This window comes from Muscardinus avellanarius (assembly GCF_963383645.1).
Source record: "Muscardinus avellanarius genome assembly, chromosome: X".
Lineage (NCBI taxonomy): Eukaryota > Metazoa > Chordata > Mammalia > Rodentia > Gliridae > Muscardinus > Muscardinus avellanarius.
In genome coordinates, this window is record NC_137792.1 from 46,290,975 (window position 1) to 46,311,292 (window position 20,318).

General features: G+C 40.4%; 1 protein-coding gene across 3 annotated transcripts in view; it reads right to left on the reverse strand.

Annotated features, from left to right (window-relative positions):
* Positions 1-19,964, reverse strand: part of WNK3 (WNK lysine deficient protein kinase 3) — a gene marked incomplete at both ends in the record, with an annotated part of 171,323 nt that extends 151,359 nt beyond the window's left edge. For all 3 annotated transcript variants that reach the window (XM_080719258.1, XM_080719257.1, XM_080719256.1), the window contains one exon: positions 19,428-19,964. In XM_080719258.1, coding sequence (XP_080575384.1) covers positions 19,428-19,964 — 537 coding nt within the window. The remainder of the gene's footprint in view (positions 1-19,427) is intronic.
* Between the last annotated feature and the right edge of the window lie 354 nt (positions 19,965-20,318).

The following is a 20,318-nucleotide window of genomic DNA, read 5'->3' on the forward strand; positions in this document are numbered from 1 at the left end:
TCTGAACGAAATGCAAGTGAAAACTGAAATTTTCCACTACATATATGTATGGATGTGTGTATATATGTATATATGTGTATACTGTATACTACTCTAGGGTAAGAAAGTAAGCTGGGTGCAGTGGTGCACACCTATAATCCCAGTACTTAGGAGGCTAAGACACAGGAGGATCACAGGTTTGTTGTCAGCCTCAGCTACTTAGTGAGGCTCTTGGCAACTTATGGAGACCCTGTTTCCAAACAAAAATAAATTAGGGCTGGAGGCATAACCCAGAGGTAGAACACCCCTGGGTTTAATCCCTAGTACCACAAAAAAGAAAGAAAAAATAAGTAAGTAGCTGGGCATGGTGGTGCACACCTGTAATCCTAGTATTTCAGAGGCTGAGAGAGGAATATTGCAGTTTGGAGGCCAGTAGAGCATGGTAACTTAGTAAAACCCCATTTCAAAATTAAAAATATATATAGTGCTGGGGGTATATATTAGAGTTAAAAGCCTCTAGGTTCCATCACCAGTACCACAAAAAATAAAGGAAGCTATTTATTAATCTACTTGCTGTGTCTAGCCTTGACTCACCCACCACAAGTACATAAATAATTTAAAATATTCATGGCAGCCAGGCGTGGTGGCGCACACTTGTAATCCCCATGCTTGGGAGGCTGAGAAAGGAGGATCACACAGGTTAAAAGTCAGCCTCAGCTACTTAGTGAGGCTCTCAGCAACTTAGTGAGACTGTTTCAAAATAAAAAATACAAAAATAGGTCTTGGAGTATAGCCCGGAGGTAAAAAAAAAAAAAGCCCCTGGGCTCTACCCCCAGTACCACAATAAATAAATAAATAAATATATAAATAAATAAATAAATACATGAGACACATAGAAGGCTAAATCAAATCTTCATTGTTCACTCCCAAACAATTTCTACTCCCCATTCAACACTTAGGTTTTGGTAAAATGGTCCAGAACTAAAAGTAATAAATTATTACATTCCCCTATGCAGTTAATCTCTCCTGTAGTCTTTGCTTAGTACTTTTTTCAGTAGTCTATCCATTCAATGTCTACATATGTTATAGAGATCTACTTTTTTATAACTGGTATTTTTCACATTATCATCTTTCTATGTCCAAGCATATCTGCCCCACACTGGAAAATGAATGCTATCTTGGCTCATTGGAGAGTCTTGGGTGGTGAAGGCTTTTCTCCTTAATGGTCTATAGTACATCATCTTTTAGCTTCTAACATTGAATATAAGTCAGGTAACAGATATGATTCTTTTGATTTGTTGCATCTAGTTATTTACCAGGTTTCACAACAATGCCCATTTTCAGATACTATTTCTACTTAATTACTCATTCAGGCTACTAATTCAGGTCTGAAAAGTGGTTATTTTCTCCTCATGTTCAATCCCCCTCTTGTGGGCCCTTCCTTTGCGCGAAGGGGTACCAAGATGCCTGAAGTAGTAACAATCCCATGAAAGCTGGAGGTACAGCAGTCTATTCCCAAGAGCCAGCTCTGAACATCAAGGATGCTTCTTTGTTCGTATTGCCCTAGACTGCAAATGCTAACTCTCCTACTCTCTAGACTAAAATTGAATCCGCCTGCCAGTCTTCCAGCTCTCCTCAAGCTTTTGAGGAATCAGACCTAGGCAATGAGACCAGGCAGGTCTTCTTCTGTAATGTGGACTAAATGCTTGTGCTTTACCCTCAAAATCCACATATTGAGGCCTCAACCCACAATGTTGCACTTGCCTGCATATGGAAATAGGGCCTTTATAAAGAATATCATGTGGGTGGGGCCCTGATCCATTAACATCCTTATTAAAAAAGTGGTGGTGCAAGGCCTGTGATCCCAGTACTTGGGAGGCTGAGATGGGAGGATCCTAGGTTCCAGGCCAACCACAACAACTTTGCCAGCAACTTTGCAAAATCCTTAGTAACTTAGGAAGGGAAGAAGAGAGGAAGGGGAGATGAGGGAGGGGGGGAACGTCTTCAACCCTTTTCCAAAGCAAGCCAGGAAGACAACCCTCAGCAGAAACTGACCCCACCAGACAGTGATCTGTAACTACGGTCTCTAGAACTTTGAGAAAAGATGTTCAATATCACTAGTCATTAAAAATCATAATGAAGCCGGGCGTGGTGGCGCACGCTTGTAATCCCAGCATTTGGGAGGCTGAGACCAGAGAATCGCGGTTCGCGGACAGCCTCAGCTACTTAGTGAGGTCGTCTGCAACTTAATGAGACCCTGTTTCAAAATAAAGAATCAAAAATAGGGCAGGGGGTGTAGCTCAGAGGTCAATGCCCCTGGGTTTCATCCCCAGACCCGAAAACAAAAAAAGATACCTGAAAACAAGTAAAGTACTTATGCTTTTCTATCTTACCTAACATGACTAATAAGTCTTAAAAGCCCCTATGATTAACTTGAAGTCATCCACTCATGATAGATCAGCAGAATAGTATATAAATTTGGTGCCTTCTGATTAAATCTGTAAAATATAAGTCTTTCATGCATCAAACTAAACTATCCTACCTCAGCCTTTGATCATATACATAAAAATAAGTTAGCATTAGGAGTAAACAACTTTACAAAATTGCAACTGCTGTCCCAGTTTGTTGCTGAAGTAGTGTCCACTATAAAGATAGGGCCAAGACCATTAAAACTCAGCTCTGGGCTGGAGATGTAGCTCAGTGTTTGAACACTTACCTAACCTGTGCAAGGTACTGGTTCAATCCCCAGTACCAAGGAGAAAAATCCATGTCTAATTCAGCGAGTGGAAAGTAAAACTATCAAACTATCACCAAATCCAGAGAAATATTTAGAGTGAAAATTTCAGCTACCATTGTAATACATTTTTTTAGCGGCATTGGGGATGAAATCCAGTAACATTCTACCTTCAAGCTATACCCCTGCCCTATTTTTTATTCTTTATTTTAAAACAGGGTCTTACTAAGTTGTGGAGGGCCTAAGTATCTGAGGCTGGCTGCAAACCTGCAATCCTCCTGTCTCAGCCTCCCAAATACTGTGTAATACTCCTTTAATGTACACAGACACACACCATTATATGATAACTACTTTGATAAAGTAGTTTCACACATCATCAGTGAGGGGATTCCTCTGCAAGAAAGGGAAGATGAGCCACAAAAGGCAAAACAGAGATCAGTGATAACTAGTAATTTGGCACAGAAGCCATGAAAATTTATGAAAATAAGCCCTAAATCTTGCTGCCTTGATGTAAGACTACCAAAATGAAGCATCACACTTTTCAGCATTATAAATATTATCTTATATAGCCAATAATTAGAAATCAAATAGATTTTAACTTCATGTTATTTATTTATTTATTTATTTATTTATTTATTTATTGGTGGTATCGGTTATGGAATCCAAGGGCTTTCTACCTCCGGGCTATCCTCCCAGACCTATTTTCTATTTTATTTGGAAACAGGGTCTCACTAAGTAGCTGAGGCTGGCTTCGAACCTGTGTGATCCTCCTGTCTCAGCCTCCCAAGTACTGGGATTATCGCGCCACCATGCCTGGCAACTTCATGCTATTTTAAATAACTGTCCTTTTATTTTATTGTGTGTGTGGTACTGAGGATGGAATCCATGGGCCTTATACTTCCAGGTTACACCCCCAGGCCTATTTTTTATTTGAAAACAGGGTCTCCTTAAGCTGCTGAGATTCTAAGTTACTGTTGCTGGCTTCAAACCTGTAATCCCCTTGTTTCGGCCTCCCAAGTACTGGGATTACAAACGTGCACCACCATGCTCAGCAGAGGTGTCCCTTTATGAATGCTAACTAGATGTTTAATTTATTATAATATATAGCATAGTGAAAGTGTACACAAAACCTTTCCTGAGACATGGCACAACTCCAATATGACTACCTACCATATGTATTTATTCAAGATAAGAAACATTTCATTTCCAAAAGGTAAACTATGGCCTTATTAGCTATGTCTCTTAATGCAAACATCAACAATGATCTACTACACATACCCAGATCAGAAGCTGCATGGGTCTGTCTCTACAATTGTGAAAGAAGGAATAATCAACCATGACATAAAGCTAGATTATAAAATAATCTGTTCAAGTAAAGATGAACACTACAAAGGCTTCAAGATGGTGCTTCACTTACAAAGCACTCAGTCAATGAATACCCATGCCAAACGTCAGGTTGCTCAGTGTTTTATCAGCATTACTTACTGAACACTAAAACACGTCACCTGCTTTACGAGCGTTATCTCTAATCCTGAATGCTTCACTTAAACTGAGCAGCAGATACACAATTCCATCATGGGTTATGTATTATTTTCTGTATATTCAAAACACTAATTATATTTTTCTCTAATAGTAACAACCCAAGGCTCCAAAATATTAAGCTGTCTGGCTTGCCCAAAGTACCTAACTGGCACAGGTAACATCAGAAACCCAGTATTCTAAACCTCCAATCACTCTAGTGCTCAGAAACAGGATTCACAGTAATGACTAAGGATAATTCACTCACAAACCACTTTCCATAGAGAAATGGTATAATGTAGAATGAAAGTTAAATAAAATAAACACACATTGAGGTAGTAATAATTTGTAAGTGGTGACATCAAAGACTCATCAAGAAACCAGAATATACGAGCTGGGTGTAGTTTTACATGCCTATAATCTCAATAGTTGGGAGGCTGAGACTAGGATTGCAGGTTTGAGCCCAAAGAAGGGTAATTTAGCAAGATCCTGTTTCAAAATAAAAAAAAATAAAAATAAAAAGGGCTACAGATATAGCTGAGGAGTAGAATGCCTCTGAGTTCAATCTCTAGTACTACACATACACACAAAAAAAATTAGGATAATCTAGGGATGTACCACAGGGGTACTGCATTTCCCTAGCTTTCCTGAGGCTCTATGTACAATTCCTAGCACTGTCCCCAACAAAAGAAGACAAACATTAAAAGTGAAATAAACCACATGCAGAAGCAGGCTCACTTGTCTTACAAAGCTACTGAAGAAAGCTGTCCTCATCCAAGAGGGGCCTGAGCATTCAGTTCATTTTGTCAGAATACTCCCTTAGCAGGAAGACATGCAGGAGCATCTAGTTCCTTTGTTCTAACTACACTCACCAAACTAGATTCTGATTATAATTTAGCCTCTCATATATCTAGCTAGCCTAGAGACAGACCACACAGAGCATTTACCCAACAACTATATTCCGCATTCTAAATTAATACGCTTGCATCCAACATTTAGAACTAAGAACAAGCCAATCTCTCCACATGTTTGACTACCTCTGAACATAGACAAAAGGTAAAAGCCAAATACTGTACTGTGGCAACCCAACCATGAAACTGTTCTATAGAGAAACTCATGCCAAGGAAGGTCCTTGAATGACACAACTAAGCAGTATCCCTTGAGCTTCAGCAGTTTAATGTTAAGCAACCTGTTTAAACAGAGTCCACTTAAAAATCCATTTGTTCTAAAATGGTTAATAACATAGGTTGAGAAGCCAAGCATGGTGGCACATTCCTGTCCCAGCTACTCAAGATGCTGCCAGGAAGATTACTTGAGCCCAAGCAACACACACAGCCAGTCTCAAAAGAGTTGAGGAAGCACCTTAATGGTAGATCACTTGCCTTACATACAGGAGTCCCTGTGTTCTAGCCCCAGCACTAAAAAAAAAAACAAATGAATGACAGAATGACCTGTTCAAATAACTAGTGAGAGGGAATTTCTTACATGCTATATGTGAGAGGGAATTTCTTACATGCTCTATGGGGAAAAAAATCTTTTGTGGTAGTAATGATTCAACCCAGGGGCATTCTACCTCTGAGCTACACCCCTAGCCCTATTTTTATTCTTTATTCTGAAACAGGGTCTCATTAAATTGCGGAGGGCTTCACTAAGTGGCTGAGTCTGGCCACAAACCTGTGCTCCTCTTATCTCAGCCTCCCAAGTACTGGGCTTACAAGTGTGCACCACCATGCCCCGCTGAGAATTTTTATAAGCCACATGTACTGGCACATGCCACTTGAGAAGCTGAAGCAGGAGGATGGTTCAAGCCCATGAATTCAAGTCTAGCCTAAGCAACATAAACATAGCAAGACCCTGCTTAAATGATGTACATTAACAAACATATCAAAGTCAATCACTTCGCCAAACATGAGAAGGAGGGAATGGGGCAGGAATCAGGTAAGGGCTAATTGGGTGATGTGAGCATGTATGCCTCCAATATCTTGTACCCCATAAAGATGTATGACTACAATGCACTAATAATTAAAAAAAATAAAAAATAAAATCTCAATAAAATTGTATATATACATTATAAAATACAAATCCTTACACGGCCTTTTTGGGCAAGTTACTTAATGCAGCTAAACCTTAGTTCCACCATCCCAAAATTAATAATCTTTATTTCATATAACCATTGCCAAAATTAAATATTCAAATGAAGTATTTGTATAAGTCTCCAACTAATGTTATTTATGATAAATGAAAAGTATATAATATATATTATTACTAAAGATACTAAAGAACCTCAACCATAAAATCAATTGTTGGGGTATGGGGGGATACGGGGGGGGCTGAATCCAGGGGAGTTCTACCTCTGAGCTATACCTCCAGTCCTATTTAGTTTGTGTGTGTGTGTGTGTGTGTGTGTGTGTGTGCGTGTGTGTTGCTAGGGATTAAACCCAGGGGCATTCTACCTCCAAGCTACATCCCCAGCCCAACTTTTTATTCTTTATTTTGAGATAGGATCTCACTAAGTAGTTGAGACTGGCCACGAACCCAGATCTTCTTGTCTTAGCCTTCCAAGTACTGGGATTACAGTTGTGTGCCCCCATACCCAGATGAGTTTTTAGAAACTGAATAGACATATTGAGGAAAGACCACATAAAACTCAGAGGTAAGAGCTGGGGGTGTACCTCAATACTATAGTACTTGCCTAGAATAAAGAAGGCCCTGGATTCAACCTCACCACACGCACGAAAAAAACAAGGTAATTTCAGTTAATAAATGCAGAAAAAGGAATGGAACACCACAGTTACAGTTATTAAAAGTAAGAAACATTAAAGAGCTGGGTGTGGTAATGCACACACCTGTGATTCCAGTACTTGGGAGGCTGAGACAGAGGGTCCACAGATCCTATTTCAAAATAAAAACTAAAATAGGGCTGGGGGTATAGCTCAGAGGTAGAATGACCTTGGGATTCAATTCCCAGTACCACAAAACTTAAATAGGGTTAAGTATGTAGTTCAGAGGTAGACTGTCCCTAGGTACAATTCCCAGTACCAAAAAAAAAATACATTAAAGGATGCCAAACTCAATGGGTGACAAATGAAGATAATATATTTTCATAGTCTCAAAGTATCTACCCTAAGATATTTACTAATCTACAAAGGGGAAAACAGTAATTTTACAGTAGAGAAAACCTGGCTGACAACACTTCAAGCAAGTGAACAAGGCTATTATCCCCAGTAAAACATATCACTGTCATGTATCCCCTGCTGTGATGCACTGAGAACAGCTCATCATTTCTGTGGTCTCACCAAAAATGCAAAGCCTCAATCAAATCATGAGAAAATATAAAATATACTCAAATGAGGGACAGTCTACAAAATAACTCATAATACCCTCCAAAATATCAAGGAAAAACTGAAAACCTGTGACAGATAGAGACTAGGGAGCTATAACGAGTAAATGCAACAAGGGATGATCATGGCCACAATCAGAGAAATGAAAAGGGGATCCAGTACAACAGCAAAAAAAGTGGCAAAACTGGTGAATTCTAAATTGCGTTCTATGCTTTAGTTACTATATTGTACAAATGTTACTTTCTTAGTTTTGATAAGTGCTCTGTGATTAAGATACTAATATAAGGGGGAATAGGTGAAGGACATACTGGAACTTTCCATATTATCTTTGTAACTCTTCTATAAGTAGACAATTATCTCAAAATAAAGTTAAAAAAAGACAACTAGGTGGTGTCATATCCCTGCTGCCTACTCTCAACCCTACCATTTCCTTCCAACAAACCCGTATTTAGCAGTCCTTTCATCTTTTCACTAACTCCAATCTCCAAGTTTTCGTATCACTGACTAAACTCCCTCTCCTTTAAGCTTAAAGAAAATGGAGCCCATGTATGCTTTTTCTCCACATTGTGTCCCCAGCATTTAGCACAGATCTGGCACACTGCAGAAGCTATTTATATGTTGAATGAACAAATAAATGGCAGTTGTCGTATACCATATGCATTTCCTATTGCTATAGTAGCAAACTGCCATCAACTCGGTGCCTTAAATCATAAATGGATTATCTTCCAGTTTTGGAAATCAGGAGTCCACAAAGCCTTACTAGGTAAAATCAAGGTGTCAGCACAGCTATGCTCCTGGAGGATCTGGCGAACAAGCTTATTACTATGCCATTCTAGCTTTCCAAAGGCAGTCTACATTCCTTGGCTTGTGACCCCATCCAGTAATTGCACCACTCCAACCACTGCTTCCATCCTTAGACCATTCTCTGACTATAGTCTTCCTGTGTCCTTCTTGTAGAGACCCTCTTACAGAGACTTATACAGGAGGATTGCAGGTTCAAGGCTAGCAAGGTTCTAAATTTAAAAATAAAATAAAAGTCCAGGAGCCAGGCGTGGTGGGGCACATCTGTAATCCCAGAATTTGGGAGACTGACCAGGAAGCTCACGGTTTTTGCAGACAGCCTCGGCTACTTAATGAGGCCCTTTGCAACTCATTGAGACCCTGTTTCAAAAAATAAAGAATAAAAATAGGGCTGGGGTGTAACATGGAGGTAGAATGCCCCTGGGTTCCATCCCAAGTACCACAAAAAAGAAAGAAAGGAAGAAAGAAAAGAAGGAAGAACGGAAGAAAGGAAATAAAGAAATAAATATAAATAAATGCTCTGGGGATATAGCTCAGTGGTAAAATACACCTGGTTCAATCCCCAGTACCACAAAAACAGATTAATAAAAATAAAAAGGAAGCCAGGTATGGTGGCACACATTTATAATCCCAGCATTCGGGAGGCTGGGACTGGAGGATCGCAATTCGCGGACAGCCTCAGCTACTTAGTGTGGCCCTCTGCAACTTAGTGAGACCCTGTTTCAAAATAAAGAATAAAAAAGGGCAGGAGGTATGGCTCAGAGGTCAAATGCCCCTGGGTTCCATCCCCAGACCCGCAAAAAAATTAAAAAATAAAATAAAAAATAAAAATAAAAGATAAAAAGGAAGCTGGGTATTGTAGGGCACACCTAATCCCAGTACTTGGCAGGCTGAAACAGAAGGATCATAGGTTCGAGGACAGCCTCAGCGAGTAGTGATATTCTCATCAACCTAGTGAGGCAAGGCAGAGGACCTGGAAACAGGAGGGATTAAAAAAGTTCATCTGCATCACTTTCTGTGAAGTTGAGGGAGGTGATCAGGGAATTGAGAGACCAGTAGGCACCAAGAAATCGGGGTCATCATGCCTACAAAATAACAATTCAAATTAAGGATCAGCATTTTGCAAAAAACATTGGTTCCCCAAAACCCAATTCTAACTAATCATAAAAGAGCAGAGGGGAAACCTCTAGAAGGTTTAAAATCCCACCTCCCAAAAGCTTCAGGGGTCACTCCCTTTCCCAGACCCCTCCCCCTTACCGGAAAGTAGGGAATTGCTGTCTTCTATCTTTCCTTGACTTAAAATAAATGTTTATATTTCTAATCCCTCCACTAGTCCTTAGATTTCATTTGCTGAAATCTACTGGACAAGAACCCTGTAAGAGAAAATACCCCCATTTCACTAGTAAGACCCCGTCTCAAAAATAAAAATAAAAACAAAATAGGAAGCTGGGCATGATGGCGTACACTTGTAATCCCAGCATTCGGAAGGCTGAGACCTGAGGATATTGCGGTTTGCGGACAGCCTCAGCTACTTAGTGAGGCCCTCCAAAACTTAGGGAGACCCTGTTTCAAAATAAATAATAAAAAATTGGACTGGAGTTGTAGCTTGGAGGTCAAATGCCTCTGGGTTCTATCTCCAGACCCACAAAAAAAAAAAAAAATAGGGCTGGGGGTGTGGCTCGGAAGTACACAGCCCCTGGGTTCAACCCCCAATAACACAAAAGTACATAATAAATAAATAAATAAATAAAATTAAAAGGAACTGGGCATGGTGGCACATGCTTGTAATCCAGCATTTGGGGGGGCTGAGACAGGAGGATCACAGTTTGTGGGCAGCTACTTAGTGAAGCCCTTTGCAACTCAGTGAGACACTGTTTCAAAAAAAGAATAAAAATAGGGCTGGGGGAGTAGCTTGGAGGTTGAATGCCCCTGGGTTCCATCCCTAGTACGGGAATAAATAAATAAATAAATAAATAGGAAAAAGTTTCTCCACAATTTTGACAAATACTTTAGGTATAGAAGTTATAGATTCCCAAGCTGTTACTTCTATTGCATTGATTTTAAAATATTCACTACTATAACAAAAGAATATTAGAATGCTTACTCAACATGTCAAATTGCTACAGTCTGCCTTTTTCTTTTCTTTTTGGTGTTTTTTTTCGCAGTGTTATCTCTAGTTCAGTTCACAAACTATTGCTATAATTGTTAGATGTCTAGATGCTATTTGGTGGGGGAACTGGGGATTGATCCCAGGGGCATTCTACCTCCAAGCTACATCCCAGCCCTTTTTATTTATTTATTTATTTTCTAATGGAGTCTCTCAAAGTTGCTGAGGGCATTGCTAAATGCTCAGGCTAGCCTTGAACCTGCAATTCTCCAGTTTGAGCCCACCAAGTACATGGTGTGCCACCATGCCCATCAGCTCTAGATGAAATTTATTTATTGTGGTATTGGGAATTAAACCCAGGGCATTCTACCTCCAAGCTATATCCTCAGCCCTATTTTGTATTCTTCATTTTTGAAACACGGTATTACTAAGTTGTGGAGGACCTCACTAAATAGCTGAGGCTGGCTACGAACCTGTAATCCTCCCATCTCAGCTTCCTGAATGCTGTGGGATTACAAGTGTGCACCACCTCGCCTGGCTTCAAATACATTTATTTTAGGTGCTGTGGACTGAACCCTGGAGGATACTACAATTTAATTATACTCCTCTCCCTATTTTCGTTTTTATTTAGAAAAAGTCTCACTGCCAGGTGTGGTGGCACACGTTTGTAATCCCAGTACTTAGAGGGCTAAGACGGGAGGATCGTGGGTTTGCAGCCAGCCTCAGCTACTTAGTGAGGCCCTCTGCAAATGAGGCCCTGTTTCAAAATAAATAATAAAAAATAGGGCTGGAGATGTAGCTTGGAGGTAGAATGCCCCTGGGTTCAATCCCCAGTACCACAAAAAAAAAAAAAAAAAAAAAAAAAAACCAGAATGCTATTGATTCTCATGCGGTAAGTAAAGGAAGAAACTATTACAAACTCCTCTGGCCAACTCCTTCTAAGAGTTACTGAACAGAACTTTCAGGAACATCAGGCTTTCAACTTTATGAACTAAAATCACGTTCTAAACCAGTGAAGGTCGCACTTGCCTATAGTCCCTGTTACTTGGACAACTGAGAAAGGTCATTTAATCCCAGGAGTTCAAGGTTAGCCTGAGCAATATAAAAGGACCCTGTTTTTTTTTTTTTGTTTGTTTGTTTTTTGGTGGTACTGGGGTTCCTGGAAGCCCTTCTACCTCCGGGCTACACTCCCAGACCTATTTTTACATTTTTTTTTGGAAACAGGGTCTCCTAAGCCAGCGCGCGGGGCTGGCTTTGAACCTGCGCGATCCTCCTGTCTCTGCCTCCCAAGAGCGGGGATTACAAGCGTGCGCCACCACGCCCGGCGACCCTGTTTTTTAAAAATATAAATATAGCTGGTCGTAGTGGTGCATACTTGTAATCCCAGCATTTGGGAGGCTGAGACAGGAGGATCATGGTTCGTCGACAGCCTCTACTTAGTGAGGCTCTTTGCAACTCAGTGAGACCTTGTTTCTAAATAAAGAATAAAAATAGGACTGGGAGATGCAGGGCATGGTGGTGCACACTTGTAATCCCCGTGCTTGGGAGGCAGAGACAGGAGGATCGTGTAGGTTCAAAGCCAGCCTCTCTGGCTTAAGAGACCCTGTTTCCAAATAAAAATACAAAATAGGTCTGGGAGTATAGCCCGGAGGTAGAAGGGTTTCCAGGAACCCCAGTACCACCAAAAAAAAAAAAAATAGGACTGGAGTATAGCTTGGAGGTAGAATGCCCCTGGGTTCCATCCCCAGTAATATATATATATATATATATATATATATATATATATATATATACACACACATATACATACATACATCCTGGTGTGGTACCACATACCTGTAATCCTAGTACTTGGGAGGCTGAGACAGGAACATCACAGATTTGTGGCAAGCCTCAGCAACTTAGTGAGGCCCTCTTTCAAAATAAAAATAAAATAGGGCTAGGGGTGTAGTTTAGAGGCAAAACACCCCCGCGTTCAATCCCCAGTACAAAAAAAATAAAAATAATAAAACATAAATACAAATAAATTAGTCTTCTAAATAGCACTCATAACTGATAACTCTCATACACAGTAACTTACCAACCTCTTTTTTTCCCTTTTGGTACTAGGGATGGAACCCAGGGGCTTCCATATGCTAGGCAAGCACGCTCAAACACTGAGCTAAACCCTCAGGACCCAAGTTCATTACCAAGAACAATTGGTCAGGCTTTTATTAATGCATAAGATATTAAGTTATGAAAACTATAAAATATTTTAAAAATTGAAATGTAAGTGTTTTTAGAGCAAAATTCTAACATCAAAGAGTTTAACATTCTCAAAGTCAAATGTCAGTAGTATAATCTCCCTCTTGGTTCTTTGTATTACCTTAAGGTCAGTGTACCCTAAAACAAATATATGTGGGCTGATAAGAATTATTACACAAGGCTCCAATATCCACAACTGGAAGGAATGCCATCAAGGGAAAGATTTGTTTGTTTGATTTTTGGCGCCAGGGATTAGACCCAGTGGCATTCTGAGCTACAGCCCCAGCCCTGTTTTATTTTTTAATGTTGAAACGGGGACAAAGTTACAGAAGGCCTCACCATATTGCTGAGGCTGATTCTCCTGTCTCAGCCTCCCAAGTACTAGGATTATAAGAGTGTGTCACCATGCTCAGTTTAAGAGAAGGAATTAAAACCTATTGTTGGGAATGTCATATAGCTCATGCTTAGTATGGAGGGTATTCTGGGTTTAATCCCCAACACCAAAAAACAAAATAAACAAATAAAATCTATTACTGAACTATGAATTTAAAATCCAACATACAAAGATAAAAATTTAAAACCTAAACTAGGTGGTGGTTGGTGCACTCTTGTAATCCCTGCATTTGGGAGGCCAAGGCAGGAGGTTTGTGGTCAGTCTCAGCTACTTAGTAAGACCCTCTGCAACTCAGTGAGACCCTGTTTCAAAATAAAGAATGAAAAAGGGCTGGGGGTAGAGCTCAGAGGTAGAATGCAACTGGGTTCAATCTCCAGGACCACACACACGCAAAAAAAAAAAAAAAAAATCCAGGCACAGGCATAGTGACATATGACTATAATCCCAGTTACTCAGGAGGCCAAGGCAAGAGGATTACAAGTTCAAAATTCTGCCTCAAAAAACAAAAAAACAGAACTTAAAAGGCTATGTAGATCAGCAGTAGAGTGCTTGCCTAGCATGTGCTAGGCCCAGAGTTAAATCTCCAGTACTACAAAATTAAATTAAAATTTAAAAAAGTACTTGGGAGGCTGAAACAGGAAGATCACAGGTTCAAGGACAGCCTCAGCAACGTAGCAAGACTCTTAGCAACCTAGCCAGACCCTGTTTCCAAACAAAAAATAAGGACTGGGGATATAGATAGGAGATAGAATGCTCTAGGTTAAAGAAAAAAAGAAAGGTAAAGAAAAAATAGAGAAAGAAAGATTTATTTATAGGGCATGGTGGTACTTGCTTGTCATCCCAGTACTTGAGAGGCTAAGAAGGGGGAGTGCAGGTTCAAAGCCAGCCTCAGTTACTTAGTGAGGCTCTCTGCAAATTAGTGAGACCCTGTTTCAAAAAATAAAAAACAGGCTGGGCATGGTGGCGCACACTTGTAATCCCAGTGCTTGGGAGGCTGAGACAGGAGGATCGCACAGGTTCAAAGCCAGCCTCAGCTACTTAGTGAGGCTCTCAGCAGCTTAGTGAGACCCTGTTTCCAAATAAAGTATAAAACAGGCCTGGGAGTTTAGCCCAGAGATAGAAAAGCCCCTGGGTTCCCCCCTCAGTACCACAAAAATAAAAAAATAAAATAAAATAAATAAAGAATAAAAATAAGTCTGGGCGTGGTGGCACATGCTTGTAATCCCAGTACTTGTGAGGCTGGAACAGGAGGATCTCAGGTTTGTAGCCAGCCTCAGTTACATAGTGAGGCCCTCTGCAACTTAGTGAGACACTGTTTCCAAGTAAAATATTAAACTGGTCTGGGAGTGTAGCCCGGAGGTAGAAAGCCGCTGGGTTCCATGCCCAGTACCACCAAAAATAAATAAATAAATAAAAAATAGAGCTGGAGGTGTAGCTTGAATGTAGTATGTTCCTGGGTTCAATCTCTAGTAGCACAAAAGAAAGGAAGGAAGGAAGGAAGGAAGGAAGGAAGGAAGGAAGGCCCTAATATAGAAGAGATTAAGCAAGAGATAATATATGAATACAAGAAATCACATATTTTAATGGTGTTAATACATACAAAATATATAATAAATTCATAAAGGTAAGAACATGTTAAATGTGTGGGTATAAAATCAAATATACAGTAATTGGGAGGCTGAGACAGTAAGATCACAGGTTCAAGAGCAGCCTGAGGAAAGGGTGAGACTTACCAACCTAGTGAAACCCTGTTTCAAAATAAAAATTTAAAAATAGGGCTGAGGGTATAGCTTGGAGGTAGAACGTCTCTGGGTTCAATCCCCAGTACTTCACACACAAAAAACAAAAGTATACCAAATTAAACATATAGAACCAGGCATGGTGGTGCACACTTGTATTTGGGAGGTTGAAACAGGAGGATTTCAGGTTTATGGCTAGCCTCTAAAACTTTGTGAGACCCTGTTTCTAAATAAGAAATAATAAAAAATAGGGCTGGAATGCAACTCAGAGGTAGAATGCCCCTGGAATGAATCCTGAGTAACACACACACACACACACACAGTCTCTTATCTTCCTGGAATTTGAAATAAGCTAGTTTTTCTTAATTCCAAATATGCAGGAAATGAAGCCATACCCAAAAACTGATCAAATCAATCCACTAATTATGGCATTCCTTTCAGAATAGAAAACTACAATTGTTGCTCTCTGTGTGAATTAAAATGTACTTTATGTGCTTATTATGTCTGTTCCACAGGAGATTCCCAATTGTGGCTATATATCCAATAACCTAAGAAACTATTGAAAAATAAGTTCCTAGGACCCATCTCCTACAGATTCCAACGGGAGAGGTCTACAGTGGAGGCCAGCAATCAGTATATATGATATGATGTAATGTTTATGTTAATATTCTAAGGGAATTTCTACTCTGATTCAGCTAGCTTTGGGGATTGGTTCTATATTTCAGTTAATTCCAAAGTATTACTGTTCATATAAATCACCTGCAGGTGTTATGAGGCGGCAGATTCTGATTCAGTAGGTATGGTGTGGCCTGGGGAATATGAAATTCCAACAAGTTCCCACATAGTGTCCACTAGGGTGGTCCTGGAACCGTGATTTTTTTTTTTTTTTTGCAGTGCTTATGTTTAAGCCCAGGGCCTCACACAAATGAGACAAGTGTTCTACTACTGAGCTCCATCCCTAGCCTCAGGGATCACAGTTTGGGTAAAAAGACCTTACAAGAGAGATATTTTTTTCAACCCTTTTCCACAGGTAAAGGATACCAGACATGGGGGATTTCTGCCACTGGAATATTTTCTTAAAGTTTTACCTAAGCAACTAGTAGCATAGCCAGAATATACAATTTGTAAAATATTTTATTTTTATGTAGCCTACCACAAAGTGAATAAAACTATCTGTCCCAGGTACAGAGTATAACTAAGAGATGAGTATGTCTGAGTATTGTGGTGCACACCTGGAATCCCAGTACTTGAGAAACTGAGACAGAAAGATTTTAGTTTTAAAGACAGTCTCTGCTACATAGGGAGCCCTCACCAACTTAAGTGTATCAAAATAAAAAAAAAAAATTAGCATGGTGTCACACACCTGTAAGCCTAGTACTTGGGAGGCTGAGACAAGAGAATCCAGTTTCGCCACCAGCCTCAGCAACTTAGTGAGACTCATTTCAAAATAAGAAAATAGGGTGTGGGGTGTGGCTCAGAGATAGAACACCCCTGGGTTGAATCCCCAGTACCACATACAAAAATATAAATAAATAAAAGCAAGGCTAGGGGTGTAGCTTAGAGGTGGATGTCCCTGGGTTCAATCCCAAGTCAGTCTCTCTCTCTTCTCTTTCTCTCTCTCTCTCTCTCTCTCTCTCTCTCTCTCTCTCTCTCACACACACACACACACACACACACACACACACACACACACACACACACAGAAATGAGTATCAGCCATAAGTCTGGCATGGTGGCACAAGCTTCTAATCCCAGTACTCGGGAGGCTGAAACAGGTGGATTGTGGGTTTGCAGCCAGCCTCAGCTACTTAGGCCCTTCAAACTTAGTGAGAACCGGTTTCAAAGTAAAGAGTTAAAAATAGGGCTGGGGGTATAGCTCAGAGGTAGCATGCCCCTAGGTTTAATTCCCGGTACTGCAAAAACTAATAAAAGTGATGCCGGGCGTGGTGGCACACGCTTGTAATCCCTGCGCTTGGGAGGCAGAGACAGGAGGATCGCACAGGTTCAAAGCCAGCCTCGCTGGCTTAAGAGACCCTGTTTCCAAATAAAAATATAAAAAATAGGTCTGGGAGTATAGCCCAGAGGTAGAAGGGCTTCCAGGAACCCCAGTACCACCAAAGAAAAAAAAATAATAATGAGTATCACTGACGTCATAAAGCAGAGATAAAATCTAAATTCACATAATTTTCATTATATAGAAGGATATACATCACAACAATGGTTACCATAGTGAAATACTGGAGAAAACAACTACATATCTAACAGAGAACTAGTTAAAAACATAAATGAACTTTACAATACAAGGCATTAAAATAATTATACAAATGTATGTCTACTGGTAATTAAAATGTTCAAGGTAAGTACAAGAAAGATTTTAAAACCTTATTGAAAAACGAATATACTATTTTTTTTTGGTGGTACTGGGGTTCCTGGAAGCCCTTCTACCTCCAGGCTACACTCCCAGACCAATTTTATACTTTTTATTTGGTAACAGGGTCTCCTAAGCCAGCGCGGCTGGCTTCGAACCTGTGCGATCCTCCTGTTTACGCCTCCCAAGCACGGGGATTACAAGCGTGCACCACCATGCCCGGCATATACTAATTTTTTTAAATGAACACAGGCTGGGGATGTAACTTGGTAGTAGAACAATTGCCTAATTTGTGGAGACCTTATGCCTACATTCAATCTGCACACTGTAGGGGAAAAAAGACCGCTTCCTAAAAGGTGACATGTGACTGCAGTTCCAGCAACTTAAGCTGAGACAGGAAGATCACACGAGGCCAGGAAATCAAGGCAACCTGGCAAGGTAGTGAGACCCTGTCTCAAGAAAAAGCTACCTATACTTAGCTACTGGCTAATTCTATCTTAATTTTGAGCATCCTATATGAAAATGGATCATTATGAAGTCAAAAAGGTTCTCCTTATACTCAAACCTCTATCTCTTTGCAAGCTTGCTTGCTTGCTTTTTTATTTATTTACAGTATCAGGGATGGAACCCAGAACCTCACACAAGCTAGTCAGACAATGAGCTACAATAATAGCTGTCTAAAACTATTCTCATTATAATCCCTTTTATGATGCTCTGCCCCCATTTAATATTTCATTAGTTAATAGTACTACATAAACATTTATGATGGAACCAAATATCTGTGTGATTTAATCATCCTCCAATTGCTTTCATTTCTCCTCTGTACACATATTTCAGCTGACTAACATTAGTAGATTCTGATGATTATTCCACTTTGCAGCAAACTGAAAGGCATGAGGAATGTATAGCTATAGAGGTCCTCAAAGAATCAAGAAAGCAGGAATGGGACTGCTCACCTATAATCCCAGTGTCTGGGGAAGCCGAGACAGGGCAATCACAGTTTTAAGGCCAACCTGGGCAACTTAGTGAGATCCTTCTCAAAATAAAAAGTAAACGGGGTGGGGCGTGGTGGAACATGCTTGTAATCCCCGCGCTTGGGAGGCAGAGACAGGAGGATCACGCTGGTTCAAAGCCAGCCCTGTGGGCTTAAGAGACCCTGTTTCCAAAAATTAAAAAAAGCCTAAAATAGGTCTGGGAGTGTAGCCTGAAGGTAGAAGGGCTGCCAGGAACCCCAGTACCACAAAAAAAAGTAAATGGGCCTGGAGATGTAGCTCAGTGGTACAGCATTCCTCAGTTCAATCCCCAGTACCACAGGGAAAAAAAAATCATGAAAATATTTCCTTTTTTGAAAAATATCACACGAATTTCCCCAGATTTTGCTGTAAGAAAAACAGAAAGGGGGCCGGGTATGCTGGTGCATGCTTATAATCCCAGTTCTTGGGAGGCTGAGACAGGAGAACCACAGGTTCAAGACCAGCCTTAGCAACCTAGTGTGCCCGTTTCAAAATAAAAAATAAGCTGGGCATGGTGGCGCACGCTTGTAATCCCCGTGCTTGGGAGGTGGAGACAGGAGGATGGCGTAGATTCATAGCCACTCTCGCTGGCTTAGGAGAACCTGTGTCCAAATAAAATTATAAAAATAGGTCTGGGAGTGTAGCCCGGACATTGAAGAGCTTCCAGGAACCCCAGTACCACCAAAAATAAATAAAAATAAAATAGGGCTGGGGGTCTAGTTCAGAAGCAAAATACCCCTGTGTTTAATCCCTACCAAAAAGTATGGGAAAACAGAAAGAGTAGATATCATACTAAACATATTCCAATAATACTCTCAAGCATTTCTGAGTTAAATATCTCCAGAATCAAAATACCATACTAGAACCAGATATGGTGGTGGATGTCTGTAATCCCAGTATTTGGAAGGCTGAGACAGGAGAATCACAGGTTCAAGGCCAGCATCAGCAACTTAAGTGAGGCTCTTAGCAATTTAGGGAGACTGTTTCCAAATAAAAAGGGGGGGCTACTTATACTTAGCTACTGGTTTATAAGTAAATACTGGCTTATAAATAAATTTAAAAATAAAGTTTGGCATGAACTTCTAAGGGAATCTATAATTTTTCCATAATCCATGATCCATTTTAATCCTCAGAAGGTCAGGCCAGCCAGCTAAAACTGGTATTAAAGCCAGGAAGATTAGCTACCCACCTGCAGCTCGCACCAAGCAACTTCGACCCACGTCTCAGTGTCCAGTCCTTTATACACGGTTTTAAATGCTCCCCTTCCCAGCTCTATGTCAAACTTGAGGAACCTGCCACTAGGAGAAGTCGCTACGGCCTTCATTTCTGCTTCTTCTTCTATTTCCTTCTCATTCTTCTCCTTGAAGCAATCTTTGGAGGATTCCGAGGTGGCCTTTGAACACTGTTCATATTTGACTTCTTGTCCGCCTCTCAGCACATTTGTAGAAAGCTTATCTACTCTGGGAATATTTGTCGCCGCCTTTATTCTCTCATCTGTGGGGGAAGATTCAGGAACTTTGTCTTCTTCGGTCATCTCAACACTCTTACGGAAAAATCTCTTCTTTTCAATGGTTTCCCCGGAAGTGGAGAAGGTACTGGCTTTGTCCTTCAGTCTAGCTTCGACCGTCAAAGTGGCAGCGACCTGAGGAACTCTGTTTTCAAAGGAAACTCCATCAGGTTTCTCAGAATCTTCCGTGCTGGCCGGCTCCCCTGAATCGGTGGCCATTGTCACTAAGGTTGGCACTAAAACTTTTCCTGTTCCACTCTTCGGTCCAGTTACATCTCAGGTAACAGAATTATCAGAACACTCTTCCTTTTATATGGTCATATATTTCCATAGCAACCTGAAGGGGGAAAAAGGATATTTTAAGTCACCCCACAAAGGAAATCATTAAGAAGAAAACAAGTCACCTGACTTTATAATCCCTTTTGAACTTAATAATTTATTTTTCTTTCTGTCCAATCTTAGCAACCAAGACACTCCAGGGACTGTGACTTATCTTGTTTACCACAGTAGCCCACAGCATCTAGCTGGCCCTTGTTACAACACTCAACCTATCTTCATATTACCTGAATATTG